Source organism: Vombatus ursinus, unplaced genomic scaffold (assembly GCF_900497805.2).
Source record: "Vombatus ursinus unplaced genomic scaffold, bare-nosed wombat genome assembly UNPS02006874.1, whole genome shotgun sequence".
Taxonomy (NCBI): Eukaryota; Metazoa; Chordata; class Mammalia; order Diprotodontia; family Vombatidae; genus Vombatus; species Vombatus ursinus.
Genome location: NW_020946652.1, coordinates 9,329,939 through 9,348,980, shown reverse-complemented (window position 1 = coordinate 9,348,980; position 19,042 = coordinate 9,329,939). Strand labels below are relative to the sequence as shown.

Here is a 19,042-nt window from a genome sequence, read left to right as displayed (position 1 = left end):
ATCCCCATTTGTTGGGACCTCTAAAACAAACGCCTGTAAAAACAATGACGACATCTATATGGAGGATGCCAATACACACACAGTCGTTCAATACAAGGGAGGTTGGGAGGGAGGGCTCTGGCAGGTGTGGCAATCAGGGAAGGCTCCAGGAGGAAGAGTATGGAACCTGAGCTGCATCTTAAAAGAAAAGAGAGAGAGAGAGATAGAAAGAGAGAGAGAGATAGAAAGAGAGAGAGAGAGAGAGAGAGAGAGAGAGAGAGAGAGAGTAGGGAAGGAAGAGAGACACAGAGAGGAGGGGAAGGAAGAGAGACAGAGAGACACAGATACAGAAAGACAGAGGGATAAAAGGAGAAAGAAAGAGAGGGAGGGGGAAAGAACAAGAGGGAGAGAGAAGTGGAGAGAGAGATAGAAGGAGAAAGAGAGATGGAAAGAAGGAGGGGAGAGAGGGGGAAGGAGAGAGAGAGAGAAGGAGGGGGAAAGGGGAGAGAGTGAAGGCGAGAGAGGAGAGAGGGAAGAAAGCAGGAAGGGGGAGAGGGAGAAAGAGAATGAAAATGGGAAAAGGGAAAAGAGAAGGGCCCGTTGGTGTCCATGTCTTCTGTTCTGGCACCCAACATGAGATTCTGGCCAGATGTCTGTTTTCAGGCCCCCTTTCATGGATCTGTAACTAGGATGGAGCAGCCATGCATGTCCCAGGACTGGACAATTTGACCCATGACCTATAAGGGGCTAGGTCCTGTTGGGGGGGGCCATGGTGCACCCAGCTGGAGCAGGGCAGAGATGGTGTCAGGACAGTGGGCATGGGGATGGGAGTGCTTCCCCACTCCCCCCACCCTGGATTCTCTCTCCTTCCTCAGTTTTCTTGACCCTGTTCTCTTCCAGTTCCACCTCCTGCCTGGACCATCAGTCATGGTTTGTCCTGTATCCCTTCCCTGGGGTGTCCCCCAAGGTTCTGCCCTGGGGCCAGTTCTCTCCTCTATCACTTGGTGACTCCATTGACTGCCTTGGGTTCAGCGATCATCCTCTCACTCCCTCAACCCCCTCCTGGTGGTCCAGAGCGTTTCCTCTGAGTGGGGAATGGACTGAGCTGGGGATTTTCTTTGGGGCAGCCTCCTCTCCCCTCCATTCTCCCCTACCCCAGCACTGCTCTCACTGTTCCTAAGGGAGATCTTGTTGCTGTCCCGGCAGGAAGGACCGTCACCTACCGGGGATGTTTCCGAGTACCCAGGAACCTTACTGACACGCTGGCCAGTTCCCTAACTCAGCCCAACTTGACTGTGGAGACGTGCTCACAGCTTTGCTCCAGTAAAGTAAGAGCATCCCTTGTTCCTCAGTCCCCCTCCTTGCTGCTACTGCTGTGTCCATTTTGAGAGACACAGTGGTACTTGGAGAGAGGGTGGCCAAACCCCCATGGAGGGGGGAGGGGGCTAGCAGTCACTCACAGCCTTGAGGGGCATAAGGAAAAGCAAGGGTTGTGTAGATGATCCAGGGCACCGCCTCTCACAGATAGTGCCCATGGGTGCTGTGGTTCACCAGACAGAGCAGGATCCTCCAGGCTCACCAGCCATGTCTTAACTGCTTCTATAAAGCTAAGGTCTGAGAGCAGAACATGGATGGGGGTTCTGGGCACAGCCAAGCAGATGACCAAGGCTGTTAGAGCTGACCCTGTAATTCACGTGAATCTGCTTCTGTGGATGGTCTTTGACAGACCCTCCCAGCAACTCCCATGGGCTCAGAGATGTCCCCTGGGCTCTGTCCTCACAGTCCTATGACCCTGCAGCAGGGAGTTTCTATCCCATAGATGTACAAAGTCTGGGTCAAAAACCCATGGCTGGTTGGGCCCGGCAGAGCAGTGGTCTTAGGATGTGCAAGCCCCTCCCCTGGTCTTTGGGTCAGGGAGGTCTGTCTTTGTCTGGGTTTGGAGGGTATCCTGGCCAGGGTTAAGGGTCAGGTTGTGGCCAGTTGACAGCAAGCTGTGCATGGCTAGTATTAAGGGTCCAGCTGTGTCCAGCTAAGGGTCAATCCGTGTGGCTGGAGGTGGGGGGAGTCATTATGTGGCCGGCCTTGATCTTACTCTCCCAGCGGCCTCAGCTTATGGGCAGTTAATCCACAGGCCTGTTTTGATGTGGGCTGCTGTTAGAGTGGGGAGTGTCCAGTGCTGCTTGCCTGGACACTCCCAGGACCAGTCAGACTGTCCCCTCCCATGCTAGAGGATCCCTGACTCTGGGTGCCCACCTCTCCCATTTCCTAGCCCCTCCTATAAATCTCAGGTGAAATCCCAGAAATCCCAGATCTAGACTGAAGGGCTATGAATTCTTTACTTGTTGGAAATCTTTGCTCTGATGAATCTACCAGGGATTGGTCCCTAGTGGTTAATCTCGAGGCCAGGAATAATAGGTCTTTCCTCTAGAAATTCATTTGTGACTTCTTGGTTTGTGTTTCTCATTTTGGATAGTTTGAGACTGTGATTTCTTTTAAAAATATTGTTCTTAAGATATTTCATTTGTTTAAATCAGCCAAGACCTGTCCTCTCTCCTCCCCTCCCCCACCCATTGAGAACACTAGAAGAATAAAGACCCGTTGCCTCTCCATAGAGTCAAGCGAAGGAACTTTCTGCATTGGCTCTGTCTAAAGAAACATTTATCTCATTCTGTGCCCTGAGGTCTTCTCTCTGTCAGGAGGTGGGCAGCATATTTCATTATTAGTCTGCCAGAATCCTGGTTGGTCATTACACTGATAAGAGATCAGCACAATGGTATTCCATCACATTTATAAGCTCTAACTTGTTAATCTATTCTCCAATCTATAAGCTGACCCTCAGATTTTCATTCATTTCTACCTCAGAAAAGAACTACAAATATTTTTGAACATCCTTAGGATTTGTTTTGTTTAGGACTAATCCCTACATTAATCTTCTCTTCCTCTAATTCCCCATCCCCCCTTTCCCCTTTACCTCCTATTTCACTGTTAAGTGAAAGTTCTCTGTCTTTCTGTCTCTCTCTGTCTCTGTCTCTCTGTCTGTCTCTCTGTCTGTCTCTCTGTCTGTCTCTCTGTCTCTTTGTCTCTCTGTCTCTGTCTCTGTCTCTCTGTCTGTCTCTCTGTCTCTCTGTCTCTCTGTCTCTGTCTCTGTTTGTCTCTGTCTGTCTCTCTGTCTGTCTCTCTGTCTCTTTGTCTCTCTGTCTCTGTCTCTGTTTGTCTCTGTCTGTCTGTCTGTCTGTCTCTCCTTCCTTCTTTTGACCAGTTCGGAAGAGAATGAGGTTTAAGTGTGAGCTGCTCGCTCCACCCCTCCTCCATGTTTGTATAGATGTCTGCTTATGTGCCCTGATTATAATTGTTCCCTAACTTTCCTTTCCCTCCCCCCCTCCACCACCCCTAGGGTATTCCTTTTGCCTTTTTACATTCTTTTCTTAAGATCATCAGGATGTAATGGAAACAGTCTCATGTCTTGTCTAATTGGACTCCCCCTAAGATCCTAGATGGTGCTGGGAATCTGAAGGGACACGAGTATTGACTCCCCAGATTTCAGTGGAAGCAGTTTTTCTTTGTTTAATCCTTTACCATTGTTCATTCATGTTGATCTTTGTGTGCTTCTCTCATCTCCTTCTTGTGCTTGTCCTCCAGATTTTCTCTACAGCTCTGGTCTTTTCATAGAAATGCTTGGAAATTGTCTGTTTCATTAAAAGTCTATTATTCTCTTGTAGGACTATACTGTTTTGTTGGGTAAGTTATTCTTGGCTATAAGTCCATATCCTTTACCTTCTGGAAAAAATCATATTCCAAACTCTCCACCCTTCATTGTGATGGCTGTTAAATCATGTGTGATCCTGACTATGGCTACTCAGTATGCCAATTCTTTCTTTCTGGCTATTTGCAACATTTTTAATTTGTCCTGGAAGCTCTGGACTTTCACTATGATGTTCCTGGGAGTTTTCAGTTTGGAACTTCTTTATGAGATGACAGATGGATTCTTTCAATTTCTACTTTGTCTTTTGGTTCTAAGAGATCTGGGCAGTTTTCTTTGAAGATTTCTTGAATGTAGTCTCTTTTTATGGTCATAGCATTCAGAAAGTGCAATGAGTCTTAATTTTTTTTTCCTCTTTGATCTTTTTTCTAGGTCAATTGTTTTTGCTGTGATACTTTACTTTTTTCTATTTTTTAGCCTTTTAATTTTATTTTTAATATTTCTTATTGTCTTGTGGTTTCTATTTGGTCTGTTCTAATTTTCAGAGTTTGTTGCTTGGGCAAAGTTTTATACCTTTTGTACAAAACTGTTAGTTCCTTTTCCAGTTCTTTCTTTAACAGCTCTCATGTTTTTGTTTTGTTTTGTTTTTTCCTTTTTTCCCTTTATGGATCTCATTTCATTTATTAAAAAAATCAAAATATTTTAACTCTTTAAAGAGAAATTATTGCTTTATTTATTCCAAGGGTTCTAATTGAATTTGTGCTCAAGCTGGGTTTTTTCTTAGGCTTTGCTTGTAGAGACTTTAGAGACATTTTCTTCTTCTATGTTTATATCTTGGGCATCCCTGCCACAATAATGGTTCATTGTGGTGGGATTCTTTTTTTTTGTTTGCTCTTTCTTCCAGTCTGACTCCTGACTTAGGACTTTATCTTAGGGCTGGGTTTCTAGCGGGAAGGTTTGAGCTGGTTCTTGGGGTATTGAGTGTAGGGTTATTCCAAGATTTCAGGGACAGCTCACACCTGTAAGCTCCCAGTGCCTCCAGAGTGGCCTGATCCAGGGAAAAGGGTGATTGTTACCCCTCTGATCTGAGCTCTGCAAGTTCTTGACTAAGATTTGGGTCTGTGCCAGGGTAGATTGCTGCTGTATTTAGCCCTTATCATCCAAGTGGGAAACTGTTAATTCAGAACAGCAGAACTGCAGACTGCTCTTTGGTCTGGGATCCCTGCCTTGGGTTTTCTTCTATAGGCTGGGCTGGATGCTGGCAATGAGATCCTGCTCTGTGTCAGAGGTCTGAGCCACACTTATGCTGCTGGCTTTTTCCTTTCCCCATACACTGCCCAGGTGTCCCAACCAGGGATATCTCTAGAAGCTCAGGAAACCAGGGCTACCTAAAGCAGTCATCTTGGCCTCTGCCTGTATCAAAAGGGCTAAGTTTCTCACCCCTAGCCCCCACCCCCACCCTTCTTGCATTCCTTCTTCCTCCCTACTCAGGAGACAGTCATCATATCAATTGCTGCTGGAATTAGGGTTTATTAGTTGACCCTACTACGACTTCACTAAAAATTCCTGTGACTACTTTGACCAAAATTCACTTCATTGGCTCCCACTTTCTTTTTTTAAGACATCCAAAACTTAAAAAAAAATTGCACTTAATAGTATTTTATCTTTTTCCAATTACATGTAAAAATAGTTTTCAACATTCATTTTTTGTAAGATTTTGAGTTCCAAACTTTTCTCCCTCCCTCCCCAAGACAGCAAACAATTTGATATAGGTTATACATGTACAATCATGTTAAACATATTTCCACATTAGTCATGTTGTGAAGAAAGAATCAGAACAAAAGGGAAAAACCACAAGAAAGAAAAAAACAAAAAACAAAACAAAAAAAGGAAAATAGTTTGCTTCGATCTGCTTTCAGACTCCATAGTTCTTTCTCTGGATATGGACAGCATTTTCCATCATGAGTCTTTTGGTTGTCTTAGATCATTATATTGCTGAGAAGAGCTAAATCTATAATAATTGGTCATCACACAGTGTGACTGTTACTGTGCACAATGTTCTGCTGATTCTGCTCACTTCACTCAGCATCAGTTCATTTAAGTCTTTCCAGTTTTTTTCTGAAATCCACTTGCTCATCGTTTCTTATAGAATAATAGTATTCCATTACAATCACGTACCACAGCTTGTTTAGCCATTCTCCAATTGATGAGCATCTCCTCAATTTCCAATTCTTTGCCACCACAAAAAGAGCTGCTATAAATATTTTTGTACATGTCAGTCCTTTTCTCTTTTTTATTATCTTTTTGGGGTACAGACTTGGTCTCCACTTTCTTATGAATGTTAGGTGACCCTATTAATTGTACTTTGAGGTTCTTGAGCACAGGGACTCTCTTTTCCTTTGATCATATGAGTTAATATTTGGAAAGTGCTTAGCACAGTGCCTGGGGCATAGTAGGCACCCTATAAAATGCTCATTCCCTTCCTTTCTTTTGTATCTCAAGTGCTTAGTAGGGTGCCTGGCACACAGGAATTTAATAAAGGCTTTCTTCATTCATTATTGGTTTGTATATTTTACATTTTCTTATCACTTTCCTTTGGAGTTTTGGTTTTGCTGACATATAATTATGTGTTGTAGTTTCTGATCATTCTTTTTATATTCTTGATTTTTTGTGAATTCTCTTGTTCATTTTTTTGGATAATTTTATTTTCCTCTTTAGTTGACCAGGTTGGCTAATGATTTATTGATTTTATTAATCTTTTAAAAATAACCAGCTTAGTTTTGTCAATACTAGAGTTTTTCTATTTCCATTTTCCTGATTTCTTTGTTTCTCTTCTAATTTTCTGGATTTCTTCTTTTGTGTTTGCTTTAGGGTTGTTAATTAGTTGATTTCTAGTCATTTGAATCACACGCTTAGTTAGTTGATCCTCTCTATTTTTCTATTTTGTTAACAAGTTTCCAGAGACAGTTTTCTTTGAAAACTGTTTTAATTGTATCCATAAAGTTTTAGAAATTTGAAATTATTGCTATTTTAACATAATTATTTTTATTTCTGTAATTTTTACTAAACCCTTATTCAGGATGTTGTTACATAGTCTTTATTTTGGTCTGTTTTGTTTTTCTTATATTTCTTCTATTAATTACTAATTTCCTTGAAGTGTTGTTTGGTTGTTTCAATTGCATCTGGCCCTTTTTGACCCTATTTGGTGTTTTCTTGCAAAGATACTGGAGTGGTTTGCCATTTTCTTCTCTGGCTTATTTTACAGATGAGGAAACTGAGGCAAACAGGGCAAAGTGACTTGTCCATGGTTACAGAGTTAGTCAATGTTGGAGAGCAGATTTGAACTTGGGAAGATAAGTCTTCCTGGCTCTAGGCCCAGAACTCTATCTGCTGCAGTGCCATCTAGCTGCCCCATCTATAACTTAGAGAGGAACATTACAGACGTCTACTATTACTGTGTTTCTGCCAATATCTTCTTGCAGTTTGCCTAGTTTTTCTCTTAAGAACTTAGCCACCATACCATTTTGTGCCTATGCAGGTAACACTTTAATTTTTCACTGTTTATGATGCTATTGACCGTAATACAGTTTCCTTGTCTCTTTTGACTTTATTAATTTTTATTGTTGTCTTATCTGAGATCCACATTACATCACCTACTTTTTGAGAGTATTGTGAAGCATAGTAGATATTGCTCCATCCCCTTATTTTCATTCTGTATGTGTCTTGTATTTCTTATATGCAGCAAATTATTTTTGTTTTTGTTTTTGTTTTTTAGTGAGGCAGTTGGGGTTATGTGACTTGTCCAAAGTTACACAGCTAGGAAATATTATGTGTCTGAGGCCGGATTTGAACTCAGGTGCTCCTGACTCCAGGGCCGGTGCTCTATCCGTTGCACCACCTAGCTGCCCCCCAATTTTTTTTGTCTTCTTATTTACATAATTTTCAATTCTTTTTCTTGTTATTGGAGAAATTAGTCCATTCACTTTTAGGGTGATAATGATCTCTCTCTCTTTCTTTCTACTTACTACATTTCCACTTATTACATTTTTTGTTTGTATGTGAAAGATCAAGGGTTGGAAAGGAAAAGAACAAGGGCAGACCAGGAATGATAGGTTTAGAGAACAGGGAGGGATGGATGGACCTGTAATCATGGTGAAGAGTAAGTTTAGGAGGAGTGACACAGAGGGAAAAATGATGATGGATAGAAAGGAAAATCATGGATGGATAGAAGGGAAAAATCATGATGAGTAGAAGGGAAAATGATGATAGATAGAAGGGAAAAATGATGGATAAAGGTCAGAGAGAGGAGGTTCACAGTCCTGGCTCATTGAGGTAGAACACTTATGGGTAATGGTCAGATCAAGTCTTGATCATCCCCATGTGTGACTGAGGTAGAGTGAGGATAAACCTGGCCACCTCCCAGTTACCATTTCTAGAGTGTGGCTGGGTTTGCAAAGCACTTGCCACACACCGATTGTTTGTCAAAGTGGCATTAACTCCATTTTACAAATGAAGAGACCTCAGCTCAGTCTGGGTCTTATATGGTGGGTATCTATGGTTAGATTTGAATTTGTCCCTTGACTCCAAGTCAAGGCATCTAGGTGACAGAGTGGATGGAGCCTAGACTTTGAGTCATGGAAAGCTGAGTTCAAATACTGCTGCATGCTCTCCCTAGTAGCAATCCTGGACAAGTCAAGTAACCTCTCAGTGCCCCAATTTTCTCATTTGTCAAACAGGGTTAATAATAGCACCTACCTCCCAGTGCTGTTGTGAGGATCAAGTGAGCAGACACATATAAAGGGCTTTGTAAACCTTAAAGTGCTCTATAAATGGTAGCTATTATTATTAATAGAATTAATTATAGTGATAACAATAGTGATACTAGTATTAGTGAGCCAAGTATTCTTCTTCTGGACCATTCTTCCCTCAAAGGCTGATTAATTGTGGTCACTGAAAGAGTCTTCATTTTAGCCACAGACCGAGTCCTAGGCCAGGCCACTGAGTGACCATCCCCCCTACCCCCGCCACTGGCCTTTGACAGATTTGGCTAGAAAACAGATGGTCAGAAAGGCTTGTCTGAATTCATGAAAGGGAAGGTGGACAAGGTCCAGTGAGCTCCCCTCTTAATGGCCTCCGATCACCAGGAGAATTTGTATCTGGAAAGGCAGCCTGCTGATCCAAGGCTTCTGATTGAAGATCTGGTCACGTAGCTCCTGCCTGCCTGAGAAATGGCCAGTGAGTCTTTGGGGATGGAATCAAATTGAAGCAATCTCTAGTATTTATAAACCTTTCATTCTTCCATTTACAGACCTAGTCCTGCCCCTCCTGGAGCCAGGCAGAGCATCCTTCTGGCAGGAGGTCCTCTGGGGACATGGGGGGCTTCTGGAGACATTTGATGGCCACCAGGATTAGGAGCACTGCCCTCCCCCTTCCCACTACTTGACCCAAGCTACAGGGGACCCTGGGACAAGTCAGAGAGGCTTTGTAGGCTGCACAGGAATAATCTATACCTAGCACCCAACATGGTGCCTCACACCGAGAGGGAGCTTAATGCTTATTGCTTGGCCCCAGCCTCCTGAGTGCTGTGCTCTTAGAGGTCACTGGATGAAAAGATCCCAGAAGTCCCTGAGATTTAGGAAGGCCTAAGCAGAGCTGAGGATGCCGGGGCTGGCCTTCCTGCCACAGCACTGGTCAGCAAAGACTGACTGAGCACCCTAAGAATGTGAGGCTTAGGGTCTAGAACAGCAGTGAGCCTTTTCCTACCTTTAGCACTGGCCACGTCTAACAGAAGGGCCCTGATGCAAAAAGGGGGGAAATGAGTTGGAATCCTGATTCTTCTGTTGCCCAGACCAACCTCCACTGTTGATTTGTATGTCCTCCAAGGTCTTGAGATCTTTCCCCAATACACTGAGCTGTACAGTGCAACTCATTCAACTCTGAGGACATAGCTGGGGCATGGCCATCTCCCCCCTTGGGTTCCCATGGTCGCTTCTCAGCCCTTGGGGCATCTGAACCCATTGGCTTCCAAATCTGGGTTGTTCTTTGCCTTATGAGGAGTAGATGCAAGAACCTTCCCAGTTATCTGTGTGCATGCATGTGTACACATCTACAGACATGTTTACTATTATATAATGTCATGTATGGAAAGAGAACAGGGAGGAGTTTCAGGGTTCTAGCTCTGGCTGTGCTATACATCGCTGTTCAACTTTGGACCAGTCACCTTTCACTCTCTGAGACTCAGTTTCTTCACTTGTAAAATGGGGACAGGATTAGATGGTCTTTAAATTTCCATCTAGGTTCTTTTAGTATACTCACACAGACTACAAGCACACACACACATGCACACACATATAAATGTACATTTTACACGCATGCACACTGGTGAGGCTGCCTTGGCCATGTAATGGCAAATGTCCCTCTTGGGAATATACTCATACAGATACCAGACACACACACATGCACAAACATGAGGAATGCACACATGTGCATACATGTGCCATGGTGAAGCTGTCTTTGCTTCAAACAAACACCCCACTCGAACACATTTTAGGTTGGTTTGTCCTTATCTCATCCCACTTTGGAGGAGATGTTTCTGTGGTCGATGGGCCATAGCTCCATGACCCACGACTTTCATATCCATGAGCTTGTGATTAGCCCTCACGATAGCCCCGTACACACATGTGTCCTGACTTGACACATGTGCCTTGGGTGGGTGGGCTGCCCAGACCTCTTTCCTCTCTTTAGATGTACCATGTGTCACGGGGAGCCATGGCCCTGCACCGACACCAGGAACAGTGTTGGGCCAGAGGTCCATTGGTCTGGTCAGTCTGGTTGTGTTCTCACAATCCTCGAGGTCACCCAGCCTTCCCCTGCACTTGCTCATCAAGGGGTGTCTGCACCTGCCTGTGAGGAGCTGATCTCACCAGGATCTTGGTCAGGGCTTGGATTCAGCATAAGACACTCTCTGGGTGGTAGTCAGTGAGGGATGCCATACATTCTTTGTTTGGTACAGTTGAAATGAAAGGGAAGAGAATATGCATTTTTATTAAACACCTACTATGTGCAGGCACTGTGCTAAATGCTTTTACAAATACAATCTCATTTGACCCTAGCAACAACCCTGGGGGGTAGGTGCTTTTATTATCCCCATTTTACAGATGAGGAAACTGAGAAATAGAAGGTGAATGACTTGCCCAAAGACACACAGCTAGTAATTGTCTGAGGTGCAATTGGAGCTCCAGGTCCAGTGCTCCATGCACTGTGGTACCCCTTGCTGCCCTCAGAGGAGGAGAGCAGGGACACTGAGTCCCTTCCTGAGTCCTACCCCCAGGGTTGTTGCTAGGGTCAAATGAGATTGTATTTGTAAAAGATTTGGGTGCGGGGAATAAAGAGCATCACATCTGGGCTTCTTGGGGCAGCTAGGTGGCATAATGGATAGAGCACCGGCCCTGAAGTCAGGAGGACCTGAGTTCAAATCTAGCCTCAGACCAAACACTTGACATTTACTAGCTATGTGACCCTGGGCAAGTCACTTAACACCAATTGCCTGAACAACAAAACGAAATATCAGCTTTGGAGGTCACCGAACCTCAGAGCTAGGCAGGAGCTCAGAGCCCTCTTGTTCAGCCCCGCCCCCCCCCCAACATTCCCACAAGGGGTCACTCCACCACTTCTAGATAGCCTAGCACCTATTGGGCTAGGAGTGACTTAGGGGTAGGTGGTACAAGTTATGAGACCTATTTTAGAGATGAGGAAACTGAGGCTCCAAGAGGTGCTGACACAATTAGTTATTAAATGGCTGCCACTTCATGTTTGTCACTCCTCCAGCTTCTGCAGAAAGCCCCCCTGATAACACAGGGTGATGCCATCTTTGCATTTGTCCATGAGCCTTCTCTCCTTCTCTGTTTGCTCTGACAGGAGTTCCCACTGGCGGTCATCAGAGGCCCTGAGTGCTTCTGTGGCTATCCTACCCCGAAGTTCAGCCTGCATGATGCGGTGGACAGCTCCCTCTGTGCCTGGGACCCTGAGACCCCAGGCTGGGGGGATTACTGTGTGGTCTACCAGACACCCATCCAAGGTGAGGTTTGTGCCTGAGATGGGACCAGGGAGACTGCCTCAGTGCCTGGAGTAGACTTCTCCCTGGAAGCCCCTGGAGGGGCTTCTCTGAAAGCAGACACTGCAGTTTGGCACTGGGGGAGAGGGAGGGCTAGGAAGGGAGGAGGCCAGGGCTGAGAGTTTGGAATATGGGGAGAGTGATGGGGGAAGTGTGTCAGTGCACAGCGGGCAGCTGAGAGGTGGCCCAAGGCATAGGATGCCCTGCTGGCCTTGGCTCCAAATGGGAGCTGACTCTGGCAGCTGGGTGGGAACGAGTTGGACGGACCACCAGTGAGCGTGGCTGAGGCAAGCCAGAGATCCTCAGGGAGGGTGTGGAAGTGAGGAGGGCTCAGGTCTCCCTGCCAATGTTCTCATTAATGTGGCTTCTCCATGGTAGCTAGCAGAGAAGGTGGTCTGGGTAGTGCTCAGGTCCTGAGAGAGGCTGGCCAGCAGGCCATCTAAGACCAATGGGGCCCTCGGGTGCTCGTTGCTACTTCTGTGCTCATACGTGTTCCAGTCCCCTGGGAGGGGCAGCCAGGAGCACTAGTGTGGTTCTCACTACCCCTGTGTGCCATGGTCTGTGACTTCAGATCCTGCATGAATGTCATCCCCAAAGGGGAAGATGAGTGGTGTGGGCTGCATCCTGTTGTGGAAACTCCTTCCATCAAGGCAGGTGGGGAACTCAATAATCTGAACGAGATGCCTGGGAGCTCTGAGGGTCTGAGTGACTTGTCCAGAGTCACACAGTCGATTTGTGTCAAAAATAAGACTAGAACCTGAGGCTTCCTGGCTCTAAGCCTGGCCTTCTCCATTCTGCTTCTTGGGGGAAAATATAGGTTTTAAAGATGGTCAGGGCATATCTTGGAACCATTCAGTGTATCACACAGTTCTCCAAATGGAATCCAACCCACTCTCTTCCTCCCACTGAATTCTGGGCCCAGTGCATCATCCATCTGAAGGCAGACATCCCAATGGATAGCATGGAGGAGCTGCCAATCCTTCTGCTCCGAGGACCCTCAGCCCCGGCTTCTTCATCCATCTCGTGTTGCCAGTGTGGATGACTAAGCTGATCTCTTTTGAATGACCCTGAGTCTACGTGAGGCATCACTGGAGTGTTCTGGTGCTCAGCACCACCAGCTCAAGGCCATCCACATCTGGAGGACCCCTCAGTCCATGGAGGAATCCTCTGCCCATTCAGATTCTGCCTTGGACAGTCTCCAAAACACTTCTGAAACACTTAGGTGAATGGGTGGTGACGGTCCCAATGCACACATATATAGTCCATAGGGTGCTCCCCCAGGGAGGAAGAATCCAAGCAGGGTCTGGAAACCTGAAGGGAGCCCCAGGGAGCCAAGGCTTCGGTGTCCTGGTGGGCATCAATCAAGGAAGTGGAGGCCAGGCTTGGCCCCACAGACTCTGAGCCCAGCATAGTCTCCAACTCAGAGCTGATCCCTAGCACAACCTCCTCATCTTCCAGAGAAGCACATGGAGCCTCAGAGAATTATGGTATGTTCTCAGTGCAAGAGTCAGGACCCAGCCCTTCTTTTCAACATGACAGTCCCTCTCATAACTGAATGAACAAAATTCATTTATTAGGCACCGTCTGAATGCTGGGGATACAGAGTGCAAAGCATAGACAGTCTCAGCTGGCTAAGAGTTCACATTCCAGTGAGGGAGACAACATGTGGAATGTCTCAGCTAAGAGTCAGATAGAAAGGTCTCATGGTCCTTAGGCAGAGCCAAGCTGATAAAGTCATTTCCACTGATAAAACCCTATCAGTGTCTGATGTTGGACCATTGGATAGGGCCAAGGACTTTGGGGGCCAGACCTTTCCTTTCTGGGTCTTTGGTAGATGCGGCCAGAGCACCTGCAGGTACTGGCCCTGAGCGGCATCTCCACAGGACTGCTTTCCAAGAGGTGGCTTCTAGGATGCCATTCCCAGGATCCTAGGAGATTCAGGGTGCTGGTTGTTCAGCAGATGAGGCTGGGGTTGGTGGGAGTGAGGAAGCAATCATTCCCCTCAGTGATAGCTGTGAGGGTTGAAGTGGAGGCAAGGTTGGTGGTCTGAGGGGCTCAGGGCTCTGGGCTGTCTCCTGTTAGGGTCTTAGGAGAGGTGGTGGCGGTCATTGACTTGCCTCCCTTCCCCCACACTGGTGACTGTTGGGTGGGATGGCATCATGACAGGGATGATGTGCATGACATGAGGACTTCCCTCACTGGCTCCTGCCTGTCAGCCCCATGTGGCTCTTGGGAAGTACCTTCCCAGGGCTCTGTAGTTCACCCAACAACTGCAATAGCAGAGATCAGTCCCTTTCATGCTGGAGTAGCAATAACTGTGGGGATGGGTCAGCAGAGCCAAGAGACCAGGGTGTCCTAGGCTGATGACTTCCTTTTCCAGTCAAGTTGTTGAGTGCCCTCAGTGGAGGGAGGTTTCATGCCGGGAGTCACCCACACTGAGGTACTTGTATATTGGATCTAGAAAAAAAAAGTCACGTGTCCAGGAGGTGGGCATCAAAAGGCCAGTGGTCTGTGATGAGCATTGTGCACCCCATCTCCCACCTGTCCAACTCTTGCCTGCAGCCAAAAGCTATGAGAAGGCTGGGGCAATGGGCCCTAACCCTAGGTCCAGGACCTTGGGGATAATGTTCTGGGATCTTGTGGCTGGGGTTCAGTGTGGAGGCCTACTCTGGGCAGACCCAGCTGAGAGGGGTCCCAGGCTCTGGCCAAGGACAAGCGGGTCTAGAAAGGAGAGTGAGGACCTGGAGGTTAAGAGGAACGGTGCTCCCTAGGGTGCTTCCAGGGCCCAGAAGGCCTCAGGTGGGACACAGAGAGGCCTGGGCTGGAGAAAGATCTTTGCTTGCATTTGGGGGTCCTCCTACCCCCCCAGCCACCGCTCTGAGTGATGACTGCCCTCCTTGTCCCTGGCCTTGCAGACACGCGGTGCATTGACAGACACTTCTTGCCCAACAAAGCTAAGGTCTTCGTGGCACTGTCCAGCTTCCCGGGTGCTGGCAACACATGGGCCCGTCACCTTATCGAGCACGCCACTGGCTTCTACACGGGCAGCTACTACTTCGATGGTGCACTCTACAATAAAGGTGGGTCCTGGCTACCTTGGAGGAGAGGGCAGGGGGTGCCTCAGGAAGAAGAGCAGGTGTCTGGCTCCCCCTTCTCTGGGTTTGGCCGACTTCCCCAGTGAGGTCTGGTCCCTGCGCCGGGCCCTCAAAGAAGCGAGCAGCAGGGCCTCACTCCTTAGGGCTTGCTGGTCATGAGGCACCAGAGAAGGGCTTCTGGGCTGTGGTCTGTAACCTTTGGTCCCTCTAAACCTCCAGGTCACCAGGTTTCCAAAGGGTCGGCTTCCTGGGCAATGCTGGCTATTTTATTTTATATATTTACAAACAGGACTCTGAGGAAAGTTGGCCCATTGGCATTCCCAGTTAGCCCAGAGGTCCAGGACTCATGAAAGGTGGAGGGCCCCAAGACTGCCAGAAGGTCATCCAGAAATCTGGGAATGTTTCATCTCAGGGACTTTCTTTTCCTTCTGAACAAATGGGAGGCCTCATTATGCTGAGGAGACAAACATAAAAGATACAATTTGGGGTTTTTAACTGAGCATCTCAGGAATGGAGGGTCAGGGCCTGGACTTGTCCAAGTGATTCCCACCATCCCATGGTCAAATGTGTGTATGTGTGCACGTGTGCCGGGGGTGGTGTGGCAGCTGTTATCCAAGTCGCTGCCCAACCAGACCTGGAAGGAGCCTTCCAGATCATCTGAGCCTCTTCTCCTCTGTCATAGGTGAGGAAACTGAGGCCCAGAGAGGGGGTCACACACACACAGTTAGTCAGTCAGCAAGCAGCCACACAGTCGATCCTCATTCTTGGTGCTGGGAGAGCCCAGGCCAAGAGAGAATGTCTGCTGCCTTGCTGCCGGAATCTGACCCAAACCTTCTCATGAAGTCCTTGGTGGCAGCAGACCTTGGAGGCCTTGCTCCTGGCCCTCCAGCCCAGAGCTTCCTTGTGGAGGTGGACTTGACTCAGAGAGTCTGAGGGAGGGGGCTGGAGGATGGACATGACTGAAGGGGCCTGGTCAGGCAGTCCTGGTCTGGCCACGGCTGGAAGTGTTCAGCCCACAGCTCTCTGCCAACATCCCCCTCACTTAAAAGATGTGGAAGCTGGCCAAGAAAGTGCTTGTTTTCACCTGAGTGGGCAGAGAAGTTCTTTAAAAACAGTGGTTGTTTTGTGGTCGGGGGATGTTATGTGTTGTATGGCTCAGCTCCTTCATTTTACAAATGTGGAAACTGAGGTCTCCAGACAGGAAGTAACACTGCCTTAGTGAGACTGAATGTGCACCTCTTGGCACGACTGCCAAACTCAATATGGCTGTGTTAGGCACTGCCTCGTCCCATCAGGCTCACAGTCTATGGAAGCAGTTGGAGACGCTCCCACAGACAATAAGGTGTGGAGCTCAGTTGGCCAGGCTTGCACCCTCGTGCTGGATCGTCCACGCTCACTCACCCCACGGTCAGTCTGTTTGTCAGTTGCCTTTCCCACCTGCATTGCGTCTCTCCATCACACCCCTTCTCCACGTCTTGGCTCTGTCTGATTGTACACCTGCCTGGAACGCTCTCCCTCCTCCACTCCGACTGCTGAGTGCCCTCGTTTCCTTAAAGTCCCGACTAAAATCCCATCTTGTGCAGGAAGCCTTCCCCAGCCCCTCTGAATTCTAGTGCCTTCCTTTGGTTGATGATGTCCTACCTATCCTGTGCAAGGCTTGTTTGTCCATAGCTACTTGCTTGTTTTCACCTCTATGAGACCGTTATTCCTAGCACCTGGGATTTGTACTCAATCAGTCAATCAGTACTGAGAAAGTAAGCTTCTCGAGGGCAGGGACTTTCTTTTGCCTCTTTTTTATCCCTAGGACTTAGCACAATACCCAACACATAGTAGGGGCTTAATGAATGTTTTTTTGATTTATTGACTGATTATTTTACTTCTGACTTTCCATTCCCACAACTTAGCACAATGCTTGGCACATAGTAGGTGCTTAATAACTGCCTATCCCTGTGGATGATCATTGTCTGGTTTTAACCCCTAATGGAAACCATTGACTGACCCAAAGATGGTTTAGAGACCATGTCTACACCTTCCCTGAATCTCTGAGCCTGTTAACCACTAGGCAGACTGGTGGGATTTTCAGAGTTGACCACTGCAGTACATGGTCTCTGGTGTTGTGAAAAAACAGTCCAGTCTGGAACTGTCTGATGCTCTTTCTGAGATGAGGACAGCTCCATACAGAAGAACCCATAGAGTTAGAGACCAAGTGACCAAGGCCGCATGTTAGTCCTGGAATCTAGCCCTCTTCTGCAAATGAAAAAACAAGGGTTTAGATTGGGTAAGGGACTTTTGCAAGGTCTCATAGTGAGACCAAGACCATGGCAAAGCCAGACTCAAAGCCAGTCCTGTGGTCTTTCACTTCACCATGCTCCTTCTTCCAGAGTGTTTGATGAACATTTTCCACGTGTGCAGAATAGAGGCAAATGTTTTCAAAGATCTGAATCTACTAGTATGTGGGTCAAGGAAGGGCCACAGACTTAGAAGTCAAGATGGTGGCACTGACTTTATATCTCCACCCCACCTTCCTGTGGGGAAGAGGAGCATCCCCGCATGCTTGGACCTAATTTCCTTTTTTTCATTTTAGGTTTTAAAGGGGAGAAAGACCACTGGAGGAGCAGAAGGACCATCTGTGTGAAAACCCATGAAAGTGGAAAGAGAGAGATCGAAATGTTTGATGCCGCCATCCTCCTCATACGGAATCCATACAGGTCACTCATGGCAGAATTCAACCGGAAGTGTGCTGGGCACTTGGGATATGCCACAGACAGGAACTGGAAGAGTCAAGGTAATTTGAGGGCCAGGGCCACCAGAGGTGGGTGGACATTAGCTTTCACATCAGTAAAGGAAGAGAGCTAGACCAGATGGCCTCCAGGACCTCAGTGGGACAGGCTGAAGGGAGCAGAGAGACTCAAAGTCACCCTCCCTTTCTTTCAAAAATGGCACCAACGTATTTTGTCTTTATCTTTAATTCTGAATCAGTCTTGTCACCCTCCCCTATGCCTTTAGAATAGAAGCCAAGCCTTTCTTGGAACAAAGACTAAAACTAAGAAAGAAAGCCCAGCAGGTCCACAACACTGACCAGTGCATGCATCAAGCCTGCCAGCCATGAGGAGAGTGCTGCACACCCATAGCTCCTCCCTGCCACAGAGGGAAGGAGGCCCCTGGTATGGGAGCCAAGCTTGGGCAGTACAAGGATGCAGCCCTCAGTTTCTCCTGCTGGTGTTAATCATTGCACATCTGCTTTACCTTGCATCAGGTCAGACTGCTCTGTACTCATCATAGCCCTTGTTTCTTAGGGTGTGGTAGTGATTTCCCAAGATGCCCGTGCACCTTGCCGGTGTGACCCTACCTCAGTGGGCACGCGTTGTTTTCATTTCTCTGCCAGTTGACTCCCATGAGTGCCCCTATCCTAGAAGTGCTCGGCTCTGGACAGCTCTATAAGGACCCAGCCTTGGGGTGCAGACCTTCACCCTTTAGAGGTCTTTTGGGGGTGGGGTCAGTGCTAAGGGTGCAAGCACCTAATTCTGAGGTGCTAATTCACTCATCTCTCAGTTTCAGCTGAGGCTTGGTTGGTCTTCCAGACTCTTACTGGCATCTTACACAGGAATTGCTTAGAGATCCCTGTAGGGCTGCTTTACAGGGCATCCTCTGGCCCTATGGCTATGTGACCAGGGCTATGCTTGGGGCATTCCTGTACTCCCACTCTCTTCCCTGTAATGATAATAATAATAATGATTAGCTAACATTTAGATGGCACTCACTATGTGCCAGGCACTGTGCTAAGTACCTGACAATTATTATCTCGTTTGATCCTCACAACAGCCCTGAGAAGTAGGTGCTATAATTATCCCCATTTTACAGATAAGGAAACTGAGGCAGATCAGTTAAATGACTTGCCCAGGGTCACACAGCTAGGAATTATCTGAGCTGGATCTGAACTCAGATCCTCTTGGCCTAGTGCTTTATCCACCATACCACCTAGCTACTCCCATTATGTGAGACTTGGTTGTGGGTCTTGCTTCCACCTGTGGCTGGCTGCTGCCTTCCCGTCCTGAGGAAGCCCTCTGCTTATGGTCAATGTGGTCCTCAGGCAGCACATAGGGACAGGCCTCAACTTTCCTAGCCTTTGAAAATAGAGCATTTCCTAAGACTGGG

General features: G+C 47.3%; 1 protein-coding gene across 1 annotated transcript in view; it reads left to right on the top strand.

The window, feature by feature from the left end:
- Positions 1–19,042, top strand: part of WSCD1 (WSC domain containing 1) — a 44,276-nt gene that overhangs the window by 18,484 nt on the left and 6,750 nt on the right. The window contains exons 4-7 of the mRNA XM_027848910.1: positions 1,186–1,307; positions 11,597–11,756; positions 14,708–14,872; positions 17,472–17,672. Of these exons, the coding sequence (XP_027704711.1) occupies positions 1,186–1,307; positions 11,597–11,756; positions 14,708–14,872; positions 17,472–17,672 (648 nt within the window). The remainder of the gene's footprint in view (positions 1–1,185; positions 1,308–11,596; positions 11,757–14,707; positions 14,873–17,471; positions 17,673–19,042) is intronic.